This window comes from Protomyctophum bolini, assembly GCF_963924005.1.
Source record: "Protomyctophum bolini genome assembly, chromosome: 5".
NCBI classification, from domain to species: domain Eukaryota; kingdom Metazoa; phylum Chordata; class Actinopteri; order Myctophiformes; family Myctophidae; genus Protomyctophum; species Protomyctophum bolini.
The window spans coordinates 37,642,499-37,664,563 of NC_137866.1; the positions used below are offsets into that span (position 1 = coordinate 37,642,499).

General features: G+C 43.9%; 1 protein-coding gene across 2 annotated transcripts in view; it reads right to left on the reverse strand.

The window, feature by feature from the left end:
- Positions 1-22,065, reverse strand: part of LOC308315439 (carbohydrate sulfotransferase 11) — a 31,436-nt gene that overhangs the window by 4,344 nt on the left and 5,027 nt on the right. The window contains exons 2-3 of one of the 2 annotated variants that reach the window (XM_080763410.1): positions 5,772-5,854; positions 286-450 (exon numbers count right to left, since the gene is read on the reverse strand). In XM_080763410.1, the coding sequence (XP_080619536.1) occupies positions 286-450; positions 5,772-5,854 (248 nt within the window). Of the gene's footprint in view, positions 1-285; positions 454-5,771; positions 5,855-22,065 lie in introns of both variants that reach the window. The other variant, XM_080763409.1, reaches the window with a different exon arrangement.

The window sequence follows — 22,065 nt, forward strand, 5'->3', positions numbered from 1 at the left end:
GTTTACAGACCTTGGGTACGTAGCAGTAGATGAGGCTCAGTATACAGACCTTGGGTACGTAGCAGTAGATGAGGCTCAGTTTACAGACCTTGGGTACGTATAGCAGTGGACGAGGCTCAGTATACAGACCTTGGGTACGTAGCAGTAGATGAGGCTCAGTATACAGACCTTGGGTACGTAGCAGTAGATGAGGCTCAGTATACAGACCTTGGGTATGTAGCAGTAGATGAGGCTCAGTATACAGACCTTGGGTACGTAGCAGTAGATGAGGCTCAGTATACAGACCTTGGGTACGTAGCAGTAGATGAGGCTGTGCTTGTCGTCGACGATGAGGTGCCGGAGGTCCTCGGGGGAGAGCACCCTGCGCTTCCTGGTGTGAGTGAGACACGCCTCCTCCAGCAGGTCCCTGCGGTCCTGTAGGGACAGCCTCTGGGACAGCCACAGCTCCGACTGCTGCCGTCGAGGAGGACATAATAAGTACCAAGAACCAAGAGTTAGGCAAGCACAAAAACAATAATATTAATCATCATACGTAAGAGGCAGAAGGGGAGTATTTTCTGATCCTCGGGGGAAGAGGAAATTGCTTTTACAGTTGGGGCCACTGTGATGAGTGTACAGGGGGGGTTGGGGTTAAGACAGTGTCTTACTAAGGGCTACTACACACTGCAAGATATTATGCAATATACTCCGATAATGCTCTCGTCGACCTTTTTTGGCGATCAACGACAAAAACCTCGCCGATACCTAAACGAAAGTTTCCAGATATCTGGCACGTTTGATATCTGGATCTGTCGCCACTCGCCGACTGGAAATCGTACAGTATGAATGGAGTTGCGATCACTCCCCGAGCAGATCCGTGCTACAGCCAATGAGAGCATAGTACCAGCCAGAGCCATAGAGTAAGACAGAGTTACAACATTGAGGGGGCAGACAACTGAGAGCTCGAGTGCTGTAGCCTGGAGAGTGACAAGCTGGAGTTTGAAATACATTGTTTTCAACGAGGGGGGCGCAAATATCAGCAATTTTAGGCATGTGTGCAACATGACAACTATTTAAAGTATTGTACAGTGACAACTAAAGTCACTGTAATGTTTATGTTTATGTAAAATAAAGGAAATTAAGATCATTAAAGCTGGACTGTTGTCTGAGTCCAGCGCATTCTGCCAATTTCCGGTCCAGGACATTGTCACTCTTCGCAATGCTCTTCGCCAATAGAAGTCTATGTAGAAGAGCAGCCATTGGACTGGCCGCATGAAGTGAACGGAGATGTCGTAACTCTGTCTTACTCTATGGCTCTAGTACTAGCTAGGTGACCAGGAGAATCGCTGGCCCGTTCCACCGCTCCTGCCCGCAACAAAAGAATGTCTTGCCATTTGTTCTGGACTCCCGCTTTGTACAGCAATATTACCGTCTAGTCCTGTATAAGCCAGCAATATTTGTGAGCGGGAGAGGGGGGGATTGGGGGGTGCTGTTTATTTGGGAGGAATCTGCGTGCAATTGAAATAGTTTGTGTTCATTTTGCGACGAGCAGCTGTGCACGTGGAACACACAAGAGAGAGAGGGAGAGGATGTTCCCCTCTGATTGAACATGTAGACTGTAGATGTATCAGAGTGGCTCAGAGTCCTGCCTGATGGTCTCATAGTGTAGACTGTAGATGTATCAGTGGCTCAGAGCCCCTGCCTGATGGTCTCATAGTGTAGACTGTAGATGTATCAGAGTGGCTCAGAGCCCTGCCTGATGGTCTCATAGTGTAGACTGTAGATGTATCAGAGTGGCTCAGAGCCTCTGCCTGATGGTCTCATAGTGTAGACTGTAGATGTATCAGAGTGGCTCAGAGCCCTGCCTGATGGTCTCATAGTGTAGACTGTAGATGTATCAGAGTGGCTCAGAGCCCTGCCTGATGGTCTCATAGTGTAGACTGTAGATGTATCAGAGTGGCTCAGAGCCCTGCCTGATGGTCTCATAGTGTAGACTGTAGATGTATCAGTGGCTCAGAGCCCTGCCTGATGGTCTCATAGTGTAGACTGTAGATGTATCAGAGTGGCTCAGAGCCCTGCCTGATGGTCTCATAGTGTAGACTGTAGATGTATCAGTGGCTCAGAGCCCTGCCTGATGGTCTCATAGTGTAGACTGTAGATGTATCAGAGTGGCTCAGAGCCCTGCCTGATGGCCTCATAGTGTAGACTGTAGATGTATCAGAGTGGCTCAGAGCCCTGCCTGATGGTCTCATAGTGTAGACTGTAGATGTATCAGAGTGGCTCAGAGCCCTGCCTGATGGTCTCATAGTGTAGACTGTAGATGTATCAGAGTGGCTCAGAGTGCTGCCTGATGGTCTCATAGTGTAGACTGTAGATGTATCAGAGTGGCTCAGAGCCCTGCCTGATGGCCTCATAGTGTAGACTGTAGATGTATCAGAGTGGCTCAGAGCCTCTGCCTGATGGCCTCAAAGGTCTAATATCTCCCCCGGTCCATAGGGATATCCCTTTGGTCTAGTGGTTAAGATGTTGGACTTTCGCGCGGGAGGCCCGAGTTCGAATGCCGGGCGTTACATAGACATATTCATATCTTTCTTTTTGCGGGGTCTTTAAATACCACCTGCAAGCAACGAAAGAACAATGGATGGACATTACTGAGGAACTGTATGTTATGGAAAAACTAACATTCATACTTCAAGAGGATAAGTTCTATAAAAAGTGGGATCTCTTCTCTCAGCCTAGCGATAATGCAAGAGGATTTCAATGAATGTATCTTTTAATATGAAAAATGCAGCCTTGTCTTTTGTCTTCCTCCTTTTGTTCTTTTTTTCGTATTGTCTTTTGTCTTGTTGTCTCTGTATTTTCATCAATAAAAATGAAGTGAAAAAAAATACCACCTGCAAGATTTGTGTTGGGACCAGCGCGTACCGCAGGATCCCGCTGCTTTTTCTGCGATATGTGATCCCTTGTATAGTGTGACTGTGTGAAAACCACAACGATTTCAAGAAAGAGACTTGTGTGTGTGTGTACTTGTGAAATGCTTAGTGATCTGATGCCCCCCACACACACGCGCACACACACCACCACCACTTTAAAGGTCATACAGTGTGTAGCACACGCAGACATGGGAAAACCAGCAACCTTCTGATTCCCTAACGACCTCGCTACTCACTCAGTTATAGCCGGCTCCATGTAAGATCAGAGATCTTGATATTCTAGAACTGATGACATGCGTCAAATCTACAGTTGAGATCTAATCTCCTCCAGCAGTGTCAGTGAGCACTATTATGACACGTTATGGAAGATAACGGGCCATAATCTGCCATTATCATCAGTATAACTACCAGTATCATTAAACCATAAACAGCTGAAACATGCACGCGCAAACGCGCACCCGTGTGTGTGTGTGTGTGTGTGTGTGTGTTTTACTGTGTGTTTGTGTGTGTGTCTAAAGTCAACACAATGTGTCACCATCAATGATTGCCATATTTTTATCCTAGTAAAGACAGTAAAGTAAGCAGTAAAGACATTGGAGGGGAACCACCAGGAAAATGCCAATATCTGCATGGATAAGAAACATTTTCTAGCATTCATTGCAAGAAAGGATCATTAATTGTTTTCTTGAAGTACAAGAGGATGGAGGGATGTCTGAAAGAATTGGAGATTTGGCTAGCCAACTCCAGTGCAATTATTTTTAATTGTGTGCCATCCCTGGAATTAGGAACAATAATAAATAAATACCGGTAAATCAATGAAAATAATGGAACAAATTATCTTTGAAGTATTTCCCAAACAATCCTGTTTATGGTGGAGTAACTGAAGTAAATGAATGCATCTGCACTTTGATGTACTACTGAATTATTCAGCTTTGGTCTTTTTTTTTGTAACTTCATTTCCTTTTGGGCGAGGGGGATTCTCCCAAATGCTATCCATCTTGACTCTCCAAAGTTGAAACAGGCTGAGATAAAAGAGATGCCGGACAGGCTCTGGTCACGTAAAGAACCTCTAAACACTGACTCACATCGTAGGTGAATGCGACCTTACCGATTTAATACCCTGCAGCGGAAGCTGCATGATGCCAGAAATCATGTCCAAGAGGAATATTTTCGGAGAAAGCAGATCTGCACAAGCGGCGGTAAATTAGCTCGGACGTTTTCCTTTTCCAGCGTCCTCCAAATGAAAAAAGCTTCAGGTTACATCTGGGGAGATTAGAAATCTAGAGTAGAGTTTCAACCTCAGTGTTGAAAGAGACTGCAACACAGATGGTGATGGGTTTTGTCGCTGCAGGTCTTTGGGTCATGGGAGCTCATGGAACCAACGGTCATTTCCCTCATAATATTATGTACAGATTGGCTGCAGAGTTCCAGTTATGTGGGAGCCAGTGGCAGCTGAGCTCCCATAAGGTGGGGATCTGCTCTTATGACACAGTATTAGGTGGGGTCACCTAATATACAGTATTATGATAAAAAACATTTTAATCACATTAGCACTGTGTGTATAGTCATTTACTTAATCCTGGTTCTTGGCCTGGGGTTGGCATATCTCAGGCTACTGAATTGCAGGCTGTTCCAGATAGTTATTGCAATCTACTTGATATAACAAGTATTGGGCTGCCTGTTGTAATGAGACTGTAATGTAACACCGGGGCTCCACCGGGCGCGTCAGCGTCTCGTCTCCGTCACTGTCAGGGAATGTTCCTTTTTTAATCACTGAAGGGTGGCTCCACTGCCCGCGTTGCGTTGCGTTGCGTGACTGCATTCAAATTGTCCCAGTTCGTTTTTTGACGCACGAGATGGAGACGCAACGCGCCCGGTGGAGCCCCGCCATAATAGTCTTTCTCTCTCTCTCTCTCTCTCACACACACACGTGTGTGCCCATGTGTGCACAACTGCACATGCATGTGTGCTCGCGTGCCCAGCTAACTTTGGACACTACTGAACTGATCAGCATCAAACTTAACGAAGCACACTCCCAGTAGACCAAGGAAGACACTCCACCTCCATCTCTTTGTGGTGGCCTATACAGTTAGCACTTGAACCAGTACAATTATTTTATGTATCTCTGGATTCCTTGGGTCTTGATTCATTCATGGTGAAACTCCCCATCAATGCTCATTTCCACCAAACTAGATTCAGCATTTTCTTCAAAACAACATATTTTTGCTACTACTACTTTTTTGTCCAGAACTCACACCAATCTGTACATATTCAATCTGGAGTGGAGTCGTGTGATATTCAGTCATATTACATTCTTTTTTAGTATTTTTATGGCTTTCGCATTTTTTTTATTTTTTTATGGAGGGACAGACAGTAGACTGACAGGAAATGGGGAGAGAGATGGGGGGGAAGACATGCAGTAAAGGCCGTCGGTATCAGGAGCCGAACCCGTGGCACACTGCCAGACTGGATTACCAGCCAATGTGCCTCATTGAGCCATGGCCCAGGCCGTCATATTCCATTCTGATTGGCTATGATTGCCTTGCTAAGTTTTGACGCCAATTCTGCAAAAAACATTAGCAGGACCTGATCTACCGCACATGTCATGTGCAGAGACCACATTTATGTTAATACCACATACTGTACAATTGTGACTTTTCAAATATGACCCAAAGCTGTTGGGGACAGACTGTCTGTCTGTCTGTCTGTCTGTCTGTCTGCGTGTCCTCAGTTTCAAATGGCTATTTTAGGGTTTGCACAACTACGGGTGTCAATTTAACAATGACATTGTAAAAATGTGACCTGTACACTTTCACAGGCAGAGTTAAATCAACAGTGAGGCTGGCAGTGTATGCTCACCGGGTCTCCATTGTAGAGGGTCTGCAGGGGACTTCTCCGGCTCTTCGCGGGCGGAATGGATTTCTTCACAGAAGGATCTCCAGCTACAGGAAAGACACCACATGAGTACAGTTGTCTTCTACATCCTGACAGTTTTCTGAAAAAGCTATGTTTCTATGTCAGTCGTTTTTCAAAAATAGCAGACCTACAAGCTCGTAGCGCACCACTCGGTGGCGCGCTATGAACTTGTAGATCTGCTATTTTTCAATAGCTAAAGCATAACATGATGCTAACACCAAAAGGGGTTCCCGCCCAGAATGGGTTAAAACTAAGAGGATAATTAGCTCTATATACTTCATTTGCCATACGTCGAGTAGCAGATATGGTAGCCTACCTACAAGCTCACAACACATGTCAACAATGAGGCACATTGAGCTTGTAGCAGGGCTTAAAGACAAAAAAGAATCCCAAGGCTGAAAAAGATTTTTTGCAAATCTGCACTGATCTCATTAAATGATATATAAATAGATATATAAATAGATTGACTACTTTTATTTGTTTTATACGCACCATTTTGTTTAATTTGTTTTTTCATGCATTTATTTGGCCTCTATAATAATGTATTTGCTCAAAACGGGGATGGCAAGCATGTTGTGATGAAGCAGTAATATAACGGCTTCATCACTACATATTTATGTATTTTTAAGGCCCTCTGTTGTGATTCCAAGTGATCTGCACCTTCTACAAGAAGTGTGCCACAGAAAACTATTCTATAGCCTCGAGGGACAGAAAAGAAGAGCACAAAACCATTTCTTGAATCAAGCGTACAGACTTTTGAACAAGGTCTAACTAACTACTGGTTCACTTCCAGGCCAGTCCACACCAATGCAGTTCCTTGCAACAAAACCATTTTAAGGCCAGTCCACTCTTTGCAACTGCCATTGCAGAAAATGCTTGCAAGTAGTTGCATCATGTTGCAAGGAGTTACGTCACAAATCATTGGTGTGGACTGACATCACACACACACACACACACACACACACACACACACACACACACACACACACACACACACACACACACACCTGTGCTACACTGGACAACGTTACTTAGAAGATGAAGAGAATGTGTAGAGAGAACAGGAAATGTGGAGAGAGTCTTGGAATGACATACAGCAAATGTTCCATCCGGCCCAGGAATAAAACCGGGACTCACTGATCAGGGCCTGATGTTCAATGTTCACCCCAGAGTAGTGGTTAAAGTGGGACTGTGTTCTGGTTCTGAAACATTTAGCTGCTGGAAGGATTGTGGAGAATCACTTGATTATTTTTCACCATAATGTGCGGTTGTGCGCTCTCTGCATTTTCCCTGTCCAACAGCCTAGAATGCCTATTCACTATCCTCACAATCACATCTTAGTATTCACTTATTAGACTTGCCGTTATATAAACATCTTTGACTGGCCACTTTAGACTTTTGATGTTTAGCATTTCTCCTGTAAGTTTCACGTCCTACCCACGGGATTCAAACCCACGTCTCCTGTGTGGGATACCAAACATCTATCGCTTATCCAGAGAATCCCAGTGCGACTTTGAGTTTCAGGAAGTACTACTTCTCAATCAGTAGGTGTCCAGGCCGACCTTAGAGTATATATTAATAGAGACGGCACCGGATTTCTCCTCCCATCCACTTGCATTAAGTTGCTCAAAAGCGCATGAGGTGATTTCACTCCTCCTTCCGGGTAGGAACAGAGTGCATTCTGGGATGAATTGGGCCAAACACATGAACGCGCTGGCCGTTGACTATCATTGCACGTGTTCACGCATGAAACAGTGTTCAAGTGTCATCGTGAACGTGCGCAATGATAGTCAACGGACCACCTCTGGCCCAGCACTTCAATACCAAATTCGGCCACTATGTCCATTTTGCAAGTTCAAATAAGTCCCGTATTGAAGCTACAGCTATTACTTACTCATCAATTTAGCATCTCTGGCCTTTTACAACAGACCTCTGCTCGACCAGTATGCTCCATCACATGAGGCTCTCGCTTGCCGAAAAAGAACAGATCCGCAGGCTAACGCTGCGTGTTAGCTTGCAGATCTGTTCTTTTTAGCAAGTGACATCGGTGTACTGTGGAGCACAAACAAAACGCAACACCTTCAGAAATGTGCCTTTAAACGAGCCCCGGGCCGTCTGCTACAGAGCTGCAGGCAGAAAGTCTCCCTCCACTCCACCGGTGACGTGACCCTCTCCTCCCTCTCCCCTTTTCAAATTCCTTCCTTTCCCCTCATTTACATGCTTCTATAGGAACAGCTTGTTCCCTGCAAAAGCCTCCTACTCCTCCTTCTCCTGCTAGCTAGCTATACATCCTCCCCTCTCAACTCACGTTTCTTCACCTCCCCCACCCATCCGTCCGTCCATCTATCCATCCATGATCCATCCGTCGGTCGTTTTCCACATCCCTCACTTTCTCCCAGTTGGCAGTGATGTTTCAGGCACTCTGCCCGATTCCCTCGTTCCTTCCCGGTGACTTTTTCAATACGAATAGTACTAATAAAAAAATAATAACAGCATTCTGGATGTTACTGTGCAGTGGACTTGGTAGAACAACTTTCATAGTCATACACAGAATGTTGCTCAGGGTAGTTTATGGAATTGACACGAAAGAAAAAGTAGAAAATATTGACACAGTAATGTCTTTAAGTGTATAGATTTGGAACTGACACTGTCAGAGTTACAGGTGGTGTAAAAGTTAGTTATTGGCAATAAAACAACCACGTAAAATCTCTAATTCAGATAGTTATCTTTGCTATAGTGTTCAGTAAAAGGGCTCAGCCAATTTTGTCTTTTGTTTTCCCATCACCTTTCCTTGTTTTTATGCAGTATCCTGCAAGAGTTCTCTCTCTTGATTGGATAAACGTGGTATCCTGACCCGAAAAGTAATTTCTGTTTAAGAGTTGGGAGAGATGGGAGGAGCTGTTACTGAACAAACACTCTATAGTCAATGCAATAATGATGGGAATATAGAGGTGTTTAGCACTGGAGCAGTAAAGCAGGGTGGGGGACTGGGGGTTGTGGTCAGGCTATAGGACACCTTTCCATTGCCTCACCTTCTGGATTCTATTGCTGCGTTCACACGGGCAGATGCAAAGATACAGTCTACCATTCATTGTCAATGGAAGCCAGCGACAGCAAGATGCAAAGATGCATCCAACGTTTGTAGCTGCTGCAAAAGCTACAAAGCTGCAAAAAACGTTGAGTTGGTTTCAACTTCAGATACAAAGATACAAATACGCTGTGTGAATGCAGTATAAGGGGTTAACGCTTCCGTCCACCTCCGACTACACGCCGCCTTATCTCTCCTCTGTCTGTCTCTCTCTGATCCAAACATGTTCTCCCTTCGAGCATGCCTGCCTGCCCTCCCGCTTCCTCTCTTCCTCTACCCTCCGCCTGTATTCTCCTCTCGTCCACCGCCGCTCTCATCTCCTATTGTACCCTCCCGTGCCGTGCCCCCTCTCCCTCCTCTACTCCAATCCCACCTCCTCCGCCTCCTCCCAGTCCGCCCCTTCAGGGCTGAACGGCCCGTCATTTGTCTGTGGTCCTCCGAACCGCTTGGCGACCAAGACAGGAGTGATTGGTTTTGCGTGTGTGCCAGAGAGAATGTATGCATGCATGCATGCATGCATGCAGGGCTGCTTGACGTTGCACAAGAAGAAGAGAGGGGCAGCGCTGGGAAAAGGAGAACGCGAGAGAGACTGAAAGGAGTGTGTGAATGCCAATGTGTGCATTACGGTACACAATGAAATCAGTTCAGTTCAGCTATATTTTCGGAATGGTGGACATACAGTTCATACATACATAACAAACTTGCTTGTGTCCTGTCCAAATATCAGAAAAGGGATAGGGAGAAGCCATAGTCGTAAATGCGCAGTATTCATTTCATTAATACTTTTTCAGAGGGAGTGTCTGTCTACAGTAGGATGATGAAACAACGCCAGATGCTCATATGGAAAGCATATCAGTTGAATTGGCAGGAAAAATGAAAGGAACGGGAGGTGAAAAAAGAGGTCAAGTATAAACTGACATAATGTAGGTACATGAGGATAAATTAACCCCCCCAGGGTTCATTTAACTGAGTGTACAAATGGAACATTCATTCGGTTCCATTTGTACTCTCTTCAGAGTTAAGTTAACACTGATAATTTTCCTGTGATGTAGAGCTGACACAGAGTACCGACACTGGACGTCTTGAAGCTTACTTGTGCTAAGACATTAATCAAAGCAACCTCCCAGAGGCCTGAATACTCCTAATTTATACTCAATAGACTATGATGATATGTTTGAAGATCAGTTCTTTTAGGCTGGGTGGAACCTTCTGGCACAGTAGTACTAAACTGGTTCAAATCATACTTCAAGGACAGGGACAACTTTGTGTCTATAGGTAATTACATGGACAAAAATGTCATCTGCAACTGCAAGTCTCCAGTCGGAGGCAAAGCAAAGTTACCATGTTTACCCAGGGTAACTGGACTAAGCTCAAGAACTTGTTTACAGCCAGGCCCTGCTCATAGAACATTTCATGGTCAGGGTTCAATGCCTTGCTCAAGGGCACTTCAATGGTGGTAATTTTAACATGCCGGTCCGGGGATACGAACTAGCGACCTTCCGATATCAAGACCGCTCTGCAAACCGTTCGGCCACCGCCACCGCGGCCTCTTCTGGCCCCACTGGCTCAGATTATGGAAAACAACTAAAACTTACCATAGATATGCGGAATACATTTACATAACCATATCACAAGGGGACTACTAAGTAAAATGAATGCACTGAACCAGACGATTGGATGTGCCAGAATTTTCTTCAATTACAAAAAAAGACTAAACTAACCCAACCTTGGTGTAATCATGGACTCAGACCTGAGTTATATTGTTACACTGCTCTGCCTGACAAAAAAATGATTTAAAAATACAATGGTTTATAAAGCACTGAATGGTTTTGGTTTAGGGCATCAACTCTTCTCAGGTTGTCTGGGACAGGTCTGCTTTCTGAACCCAGAGTCAGAACTAACAGATCTGCTAAAACCTTTAGATATTTATTATTTAATGTGTTCGGCATTCTCTTTTTTAATCTTATTATTTAATTGTTTTTTTTATTTGTTAAATTATCCTTTCAAAATGTCTTTCTTTGCTTTCTCTTGACCTGAGATTAGATTGTAAAAATGTCTTCTACATCCTGACAGTTTTCTGAAAAAGCTATGTTTCTATGTCAGTCGTTCTTTGATTAAAAATAAATAGCAGACATACAAGCTCTGAGTGGCGCGCTATGAGCTTGTAGATCTGCTATTTTCCAATAGCTAAATTACAACATAATGTTTAAAACACCAAAAGGGGTTCCCACCCAAAATGGGTTAATGCTCTGTGTCGTAATGCTTAGTGTTTTATGTGAGGTTTTATGTGATATGCTATACAATTGAATGTGCCTTGTCTTGCCTAGGCAAGCGTCATTGTCATGTGATGGAATATACATTAAGCTTTAATGATTCTTGTCTTGAGCCAACGCCTGAAGCTAAAAGACGGTGTAGCGTTAGCTTATCTGACAATCCAGATCACTGTTCTTTTTTACTGCAAGGAAATGTTTCTCTCTCTGTTGCTCAGAGATGTGTGATTTCAATAAATAAAGGCATCAAATACATTGCATCTTGTCAGTTAGGAAGTTTAAAGTCACTGTTTGTCTATAGTAATGTGCAGGGTAACATGTCATTGTTCCGACCTCCCGTTAGTCTAACCGATTACTAACACTTTCACACACCCTTAACCGGTGACGTAAGTCACTAACCCTAACCTCGGTCTTAACCGGCCACGTAAGTCGCTAACCCTAACCTCAGTCTTAACCGGTGACGTAAGTCACTAACCCTAACCTCAATCTTAACCGGCCATATAGGTTGGACTAGCGGAATGTCGGATTTATGGGCAGGGGGATGTGAGAGAGAATGACGGACAGACAGACAGACCGACAGACAGACGTGAGACTGTGCAGTGGTGATCCTTCCCAAGGTCCCCCTCCTCCTCCGTGTTCCGCAGCTCTCATGAATCATCAAAACCTCCATCTGTCTGCATCTGAGTCACGCCGTCTGAACACAAGGACGGGCGCTTCATTTTGGGTTTAACTTGTTGGGACACGCTCCAAGCACCGGACCCACCATCTACAGCTCGCAGCCCCTTTCATTTTTTTTTGTTTAATTCCATTTAATTCATTCCCCTATGTTCACTCAATCATGAAAGAGGCCTTCAGGCTGAGCTCAGAGAAAATGATTTCCCTACTGGACTGAAAGTAACAGGAAAAACAGTGCCTGAGGGCGACATTGACACAAGAAAACAAGTTATAGATGAGAAACAAAACAAATCACAAGTTTCAGCAGGACTAACACAATAAACTGAAGGGAATGAGCCCAACAAAACCACAACCAGATGTCTGGGGAAGTGAGACACAAATGAATTGTTTATTGTCAGTGTTAAGCTAAATTTTTACTCACACAACGCTGTCGCTTACTGACTGATCTTCAAGCTAACAATGCATGAATGTACAGACACACACATACATACATACGTACACATATAATATATGTATATTATATTTAGAAGTAGGTCCTAGCATCACCTTCAAAGCACTTCAAAGTGTGCTATATTCAATGTAGCATTATGTAACATATACTGTAACATTAACAAATGACAATGATGGAATGGAAATGTTTCCACATACGGTAAACTATTTCCATCATCAAGGAGCATATGGACTTCTCAGTGAGCCCCATTATGTCAGAGACAGCCCACGTAACGTCACGGAATTGTCTATTGGCTAAAAGGAACCTCAGAATGCCTGAACCCTTATGAAGGTCATTGGGGCCAGACAAACCGGTAGCATAGAAAACCAGCAGTACAAAAATCCCTGGTTGGATAGAAAACAGGCAGTATTAACAGGTCCCATTAGGATAGAACATCTGCAGTAGTAGAGGTTCTGGTCTCCTGGTACTGTAGCTCTGGTCCATAGGGTTAGATGGACTAACACTGTGGACCAGAGCTAAGGTCATGGTAGCTCTGGTCCATAGGGTTAGATGGACTAACACTGTGGACCAGAGCTAAGGTCATGGTAGCTCTGGTCCATAGGGTTAGATGGACTAACACTGTGGACCAGAGCTAAGGTCATGGTAGCTCTGGTCCATAGGGTTAGATGGACTAACGCTGTGAACCAGAGCTAAGGTCATGGTAGCTCTGGTCCATAGGGTTAGATGGACTAACACTGTGGACCAGAGCTAAGGTCATGGTAGCTCTGGTCCATAGGGTTAGATGGACTAACACTGTGGACCAGAGCTAAGGTCATGGTAGCTCTGGTCCATAGGGTTAGATGGACTAACGCTATGGACCAGAGCAGAGGTCATGGTAGCTCTGGTCCATAGGGTTAGATGGACTAACACTGTGGACCAGAGCTAAGGTCATGGTAGCTCTGGTCCATAGGGTTAGATGGACTAACACTGTGGACCAGAGCTAAGGTCATGGTAGCTCTGGTCCATAGGGTTAGATGGACTAACGCTATGGACCAGAGCAGAGGTCATGGTAGCTCTGGTCCATAGGGTTAGATGGACTAACGCTGTGGACCAGAGCTAAGGTCATGGTAGCTCTGGTCCATAGGGTTAGAAGGACTAACGCTGTGGACCAGAGCTAAGGTCATGGTAGCTCTGGTCCATAGGGTTAGATGGTCTAACACTGTGGACCAGAGCTAAGGTCATCGTAGTGGTCCAAGTGAAAACCAGCAGTACTAGACGTCTTGGTAGGATAAATCATAGAACAGTGGTTCCCCACACTCTGCCCACAGATAAATATTGTGAAAAATTGTCGGTCTACAATATTTCTAATAATATTTGACAAGTTGGCCAATGTTTGACCAGTTTTGATAATTATACAGTTTGTTGATTATTTTTTGTGTAGTGTATAAAGTCTTTCAATCGTTAAACTGTTAACTGGAGAGCCCCCCCTGGGGGTCCAGTCCACTGGGACATAAAACCTGATGCAAACTAGAGTTCCTGACAGACATTAAACCATCAGTATTATGAGGTCCACTCACTGCTGCAGAGGACACAACCCTATGGTGGGTAGAAACACTGCGCCTACGTACTCATTTGTGTAAACAGCATGCAGTGCACTGCGTTTAGAACCACGCATCTTTCCTTCCTCTCATTTATCTCAACAGCTCTCTGTCACCTCGCTTCCTGTACCTCGTGTTTGCATCAGTAACTGTCTGTCACTTCCTCTTCCTGGGCCCACACAGTGACACGTTCGCAGATAGGATGAGGTCTACAGTGTTAAAGTGTGTGGTTAAAGTGTGCAGTGTGGTAAACATATTGTCGGGTGGAAAAAAACCTTCTATATGAACTGAACAAAGAGGCCCCACAGCCACATTTTTGTAACTAAAATCCACTGTAGCTGCATGTTTTCCTTATAAACATCAGTGTCATCCACAAAGTAATGTGCAAGAGTGTGAGAGACGCATAAATTGTATTTGTGTGTTTCGCTTCAGTAATATAATAAAAAAGCCTTTCTCCCTGTTTTATGGCCTCATCCTTTCTTTAGGTCTGGAATAAATCTTTCTCAGCCGCTTATCGTCAGACTCTGCTCTCAGTTTCGCAAGAGCAGAAGTCGATAGCACTTGAAAGTGCCGTTCACCTTTACGAGGAATGCCTAATGGAAGTTGTGCCCCATAAACTGAAAAGCGAGACCCAATGAAATGCCCCGTGACCTGATGTTCCTTTTGCGTAGACATGGGAGATACCCCATAAGGGGGGAAACCATGCAAAACAAATGGGAATAATTTAACATCAAGCGAGAATAGTCACGGGGGGAAAGACTGATTTACAAAGTTTGATTCAAACGGATGTATGACTTAACCCGGCAATGATGATTTAATTAAGCAAGGACATTTATTAAAGTTTGAATGTGTTTTGAGACAATGTACTATAAAGACATTAACAGGGGGGTATGATATGCTGTATGGCTAAAGCTGTGAATAGATAGTATGTATTGATGCTGGTATGGTCTTTTATGGATGAATGACATTTTGTGGAGCTCTCAAGACAGCTCTTCATTTTGTCTAAGTGAGGAACACCATCCTTTTGCACAATAAGCAGCTGAGACAAAGAACCATCTAAATCCATAATCTATCCCCCCCCCCTTATCTATAATTTATATACATTATGGACAATTACTATGGACTTAGATGGTTCTTCGTCTCAACTGCTCAATCTCTTAATTGTCTTGCATGTCTTCCTTAAAAGCAGTCCTAATCTATAACATTTCTTTGTGACTTTTGCCTCTTTTTCCTCCCAATTTAGTTGTTATGCCAATGAATCCTCGCCACACATGCTGCGATGCCACTGTGCGACCTAAGCTTGTAGATCTGCAACTTTCAGCTGGAATCGACCTAAGCTTGTAGATCTGCAACATTCAGCTGGAATCGACCTAAGCTTGTAGATCTGCAACTTTCAGCTGGAATCGACCTAAGCTTGTAGATCTGCAACTTTCAGCTGGAATCGACCTAAGCTTGTAGATCTGCAACTTTCAGCTGGAATCGACCTAAGCTTGTAGATCTGCAACTTTCAGCTGGAATCGACCTAAGCTTGTAGATCTGCAACTTTCAGCTGGAATCGACCTAAGCTTGTAGATCTGCAACATTCAGCTGGAATCGACCTAAGCTTGTAGATCTGCAACTTTCAGCTGGAATCCAATTGTTTGATCAGCTGTTGCACACTATGAGCGTCAGAATACTCCGAACAGAAACTGTTACTAACATGTCAACGGCTCTCGACCACAGGAGAACCAGCCTACAGCCATGTACTGTACATGTTGTCATGTTCTGTGCATGTTGTCATGCAAAGCAAACAGTGGTGCCACAAAGTCTCACTTCAACATCTAGATGTCAGAGTTCAGGCTTTAACCTGAAATACATCAACATGTCAACCCCTCTAATTCAACCCAGGCCTCTTCACAAGTGAAGGGCTTAGGACTTTGAACCACTTTCATCTTTCTAAGATGAACATCACAGTGAACCTTTTCAGCTTTGGTATTTTCAAAAATAGCAAAGCTATAGCAAAAATATAAAACAGAGTTTAAGTGATTAAAGGGATTGAGGGAAACATTCTAACGGTACATTCAAAATCAGACCCGTCTGAAGTGAGTGGTGCTGTACTGTACTCCTCCCTGGCCTCTACGTACTGTGTGTGTCTGTGTGTGTGTGTGTGTGTGTGTGTGTGTGTGTGTGTGTGTGTGTGTGTGTGTGTGTGTGTGTGTGTGTGTGTGTGTGTGTGTGTGTGTGTGTGTGTGTGTGTGTGTGTGTGTATGTGTGTGTGTGAGTAGGCTTTACCTAGCAGGTTATGAAGAAATTATTCCACAATGTAAACATACAGTCCTCCGTTACAATTGGTCCATCCATGCTGTCAGAGGCAACAGCCAGAAGGCAACTGGCTTAACAATGTGCACGCTACGGCGTGTTTGGAATAACAAGAAGAAACAATCTTTTGATGCTACCCCCCAAGTGCGAGCACACACACACACACACACACACACACACACACACACACACACACACACAAAGCCTGTGGGTTTAGCGAGGCAGAACAAATAGCCAGCAGGTGTAGCATGTGGAGTGTGCTTTGTTACAGTACCATGAGCTTGTTGATTTCACAAGACCCACAGTGATGCCTGGCCTGCCTGCTTCATGAGATGCTACGTGGCTGTGTGTGTGTGTGTGTGTGTGTGTGTGTGTGTGTGTGTGTGTGTGTGTGTGTGTGTGTCCATGCACTCTCATGCACACCTCTCAAGGCAACGATTGCTGTGGGTAGTATTTTTGTATAAACACTGTGTGTGAGTGTATGCGTGTGTTTGCGCACACACAAGTGTGCATGTGAACACAAAGTAGTGTGTATGATACAGTCAAGTACAGCTTCCCTTGAAGTTACCTCTCTATGGAGCTGTAATCTAATCTCCGTCAGTGCAGTTTATTGGGAGGGATAATTTAATTGTATTTATTTTATATATCCATAATATATTCTGATTAAACATGAAGCAAGCATTAATTATCGATATATTCATATTCAGTACATAATAATCTAATAGCCTACAATGTAGGGCGTAGGCCTATTCATTCTCAGTAGTAATCATGGGTGATGGTTTAGATGCCTACGCTATTATTAATCATCATATCACTGGCCGACCGTACAGTATATCGTGCATGCATCATTACGTGGAATAAGCTTGGTGGAAGACCTCACTTAGAACGCAAATACACAGCAGAAGCCTTAATTAATCCAACTCTATCGATGAAAACAAGTTTAAAAGCCAGGTGCTGGGCACTGGGCAGAGACAAATACTGAGAAAAGTTAAGACCGCACACTGGATCCATGAGCCAAAGGTTTTTCATTTAGGCGCATTACCTTTGGCGCGTGGATCCAGGGTGCGGTCGTAACTTTTTCCTACAGTCTATCGATGCCCATCCTCTCTGAAGACAAACGAGAGCTCCTCAGCCTTTCAGAGGTGTGTGTCAAGTTCAAATGGACAGGCGGTGTTTTGTGTAAACGGCGGAGCTGTCACTTCACTTTTATCACATGAGTGTGGATTTGACCTGGCTTGTACGACAGCCGGTGGGCGCCTTGCGGCTTGACAAGTACATCGCCCCCCTCCCCCCGTGCTGAGCTAGCACCCAGCATGCATGGACACGCGCACACACACACACACACACACACACACACACACACACACACACACACACACACACACACACACACACACTTACTTTCATAGCAACGGTGCTAAGTCAGGGTAATGGACACAGAAAGCAAGCAACAGAAAAAGCAAAGAGTGAGAAAGAAATCGAAGAAATCGAACTACAAAAGAGACATGTGATGTCATAGCACCACCATGATGCCGATTTGGACATTTTGGGGTAGAGGTTCTTCCTTGGCCTACTTGGGAGTGTGCGTGCAAAATGTCACACTGATCGGGCCAACGGTGTCCAAAGATTGCTGTGCACGTACGTATACGCACGCACTCACGCAGGGGTGAAAACATAATATCTGGCCGTTGGTCGCACGGACTGGTGGAGATAAAGAAAGAGATTAAGAAAGAGAGAATGTGTCAATCAGAGAAAAAGAAAGTGAAAGAGGCAGATGGAAAGACTGAAAGAAAGAGTGAGTGAGTTAATGAGCGCACGAAAGAAACTGATCGACAGACATTATTCTGTAAATTCTGTAAAGTAAATCATTCACACTGCAAATATAAGCATATATAACATTGTTGTCTCATTCTGATTCATTTAGATCGCACTACAGCGATTAATACCATACCAATCAATGACCTATCAACAATAACTGAGTTATCAATCAATCACTATAGGTCTAAAATGCACACACTCACAGAACAGACGGAGGAAATGGACCACAATTACCGGTAGAGATATTTTCCTTTAATCTCTTAATGTACTGTACTGGGAGTTTTCTGGTACCTCAAATAAAAACAAAGTTGATAAGGTTGTTGGCTAACGCTGATTTCCCTAAAGACTATTATGATACAATACTGGGAGGGACTCACATTTTCCGGAGTAACAACTACTGATGTGTGGGTGATGCGTGTATGAGCCTGAACACACGTGCACACAAAACTAGATTTATTTTTTACTTTAATTTAAATGTAATTAACTGAAATAAAAATAAAATTGAGGATTTACAAAAAGAAGATAACTAGGTTCAAGATCCAAGGTTGTTCTTTATCGTTACGTAAAGTTAACACAATCCCCGCCACGATTAATTAAAGAATGATTACTATATGCCAGGATATAATTTTCGCCCCATTCTTCCTTATTTTGAAGATCCAAAACGAGTGTCAGCTCGTTGTGTCAGCTTAATGGAGTGTGTTGACTCTCGACCGGCCATTACTGCGACCGCCAGGCTCCGTGCAATAAGCGCTGTTTTGACCAGAAATGCCGCCTGAGGGGGATTTGGAGTCTAAAGCAACTGAAAGCGTGTGTGCGTGTGTGTGTGTGTGTGTGTGTGTGTGTGTGTGTGTGTGTGTGTGTGTGTGCACCCGCAACCAAGATGAAGCAACACAGTTTGTCAAAGTGTTAGGAGAAGAACACAGAGTGACAGAGGTATGTCTGTGTATTTTTAGAGGTATCCTGCAGTGAACATCCATAAGGATTCCATGTTCTGCCTGACACTCGCCTCGAGACACGTCTGTAGCGGTAAAGAGAGGTTGAAACAGTCGGTGCTGGAAAGTAGAGCACTTTTGTTTGTGATGTTAAATCTGTATGGGAAATGGGAGTTCTCCCCCACGACTGTATGACCGCACGGTGCACATCTTCTGATGAAGGAAAACTGGTATCTACTGGGCTACTGAAATAATACATAGGGTAGGGGGACAGCTGGAGAAACTGGCCCAGGACTGGGATGTCTGGAGAGCCCTTGGCCTAGTATGCACAAAGTTGGCTATACTGTAGGCGTAAATAAGTAAGTAAGTAAGGAGAGGTCTTTGCAACTTGCAGACACCGTGAGAATAGTATAGCTTAGTGGTGAACTCTAGAAGCCAGCTGTTGGGAGTGGGATTAAATCCAGTGAGGGTGTGTGTGTGCGGTTTCCACAAGGCGGGGCATCAACCTACAGTATACTGTCCTGGCAGCGTTCCCTGGCCTGGCTGTTTCCAACCTATAGCCCGATCTGTTTCTAACTTACAGTACTGCACTCGTGTCTCTCTCAGCAGTAGAGTTCCTCTTCAAAGCACACTTTTCCCTTTGGATGTCAGTCTTTGATGTAAAAAGAAACTGAGGGTGATTTGAGAAAGTAACAGGGAATGCAGACTATGTTTCAATTTAGGCATTTAGCAGACACTCTTATCCAAAGCAACTTACGTGTGTGAGGTCGGAGTAAGCAGAGAAGCATGAGCCCTTGTTAACAAACACACAGGTAAATCGCCATAAAGGGCCATATAAAAACGTTGACAAAAACAGAAGCGCAACACGAGGATAAAGGAATTATGGAAACATTCAGTACAAATGCTAAATCACAACAACTAGCCTACTACTACTTTGGTGTTGAAACTTTGAATTTCTCTAACTAAAAACTTACTTTCATGACAACAGACTGCCTAAGTAGCTACAAATATAATTTATGAAAAAGCTACTACAGTGAAGTCAGTTCACGGAAGATGTGGGGATTATCTGACGAGGTACCATTTGAGTGGACAAAACCTTACATATACTAAATTATACAAAATTGTTTATAGGGTCAATATAAGAAAAATAATATAGCCTTTCCATGAGTATCTTTTTATATTTTTCCAAAAAGAATACAAACAGCCAATAGCATGATATTACAAGTTATGAATCTTGAACCTAAGGCAACTAATTGTAAAGGTTGTTTGCTGTAGTAAATAAGGCAGTGTGTTTAAATCTGCATACTCTCGCACTCCCACCCCTCACTGGTGTGAAATCGGGTAGGAAAAACAGGGATGCGGCGTCACACGGGTAAATCACTCAAGGAGAGTGCAAAAATGTGGCAGTGGACTGGCTCAGGGGTAGAGTGGCCGGATGAAAACCGTGAGGTTCCAATTTGATCCTGGGCTCCCCAAGAGAAGTGTCCTTCAGCAAGACTCTGAACCCCCAATTGCTCCCGATGTGCAGGTTGGTGCCTTGAATGGTTTCCTCTGCCATCAGTGTATGAATGTGTCAGTGTGTGTGAATGGGTTAATTAATGTAATGCACAATCTATGTTAAGCGCTTTGGATAATCATAAAAGCTCTATATAAATACACCATTTACTATAAAGTTATAAACCATCAACATGTGATCAAGCAAACAACATATCTGCATGTTGGCTGTGTTGTCATGGAGTATTTTATTCCAACTCCATCAGAACAAACTGGCCCATTTCCAAAGGTAGTTTCAGCCCATTTTAAATGGCTTCCATAAACCGTTTATAACCCATTCAACAGGTGACAGTATTGTGTAAACTCCCCTTCCAATTACGGCTTCTATAGATACTCTTTTTGAACATCCTGGGCTCGCCGCCTTCTTCCGTTCAATAATTGCAGGGGTAGCAGAGTATAATAAAAAAAGTTGTTTCAGCAGAAACATCTTCATGTACAGTATGAATACATACCACCACCTGTGTTTACAGTGTGTACAGATGTACAGAGTGTACAGATGTTGACCAAATGAGCCCTCTTAGCATCCGCCTCATCTGCCGTCTTTCCATTTGTGTATGTTATAAGCAATTGCACTCATAAATATAGCGTTGTGCTTTAGGGGGCCCAGTTCAGTCAAGAGTACAGTGGAAACTGGAAACAGATGACAATTGGGCAGAGAGGAGCCGGGTAAACATGAGGCGAGCTGATACTACATAAGGAAAAGTGGCATAAGATGGGCGTACTAGCCTACTAGTTCTTTCTAGTGTCTTTTAAAGGGGAACGATTGCACGCACACATATATAATTTGTGCGCATGCAATCGTGTTTGCTTTATTTCTTTATTTTATAATTATACATTCCAGTACTATTCTTCTTATGATCGTGTTGTGTATTGCATTCATTGGTGGTGTTTCACGGTCTTACAGGACTTGCCACACTTGCATGACAGTGACAAACATTTTAATTTATTGAAGCCGCTCTGACCTACTTATTTACTTAACTTTGTTTTTTCCTGAGTGGGGAACAGACCTTTTCCACCTTGACATCTAATTTCACAACCTTTACGTGGAAATGATGCCACCGCCTCCAGCTGCAGTTTATAGACGCACAGGACAGGACTGAGATGGTTTTGCTGAAGGTGTTGTCAAACCCAATTCAAGCCACACACATTGACTGGTGCATTCAGTGGAAGTGGGTGTTCCCAGGGGACGGCCATGGCAATTGGAGGTTGCAGAGCTATGAGGACAGACTTTCCAAGCAGCGGCTGTGTGACTGTGAGCATGGTCAGAGTTTGGCAGCGTACCGCTTCTCTGATAAAAGGCCTCCAGTGATTAGGCATGTTCACATAGCCACATGGGTTGACTGAGACTAGAATTAAGCAACATTACACAAGAGGGTGTGCACAGACCAAAACCCAACATCAGAAAAGAACCGAGGAAAATAGAAGAGAACCGAACCGAACATGATTGAAAAAGAAAAAGCAAACGGAAACAAAGCGTTGGATTTGTGGTGTCTTCAGACCCGGTTTGTGATACACAGTTATTAGAGAACACACCCTGTGCTTATTTGATGTCCTGTGTATGTGTCCTGCACCAT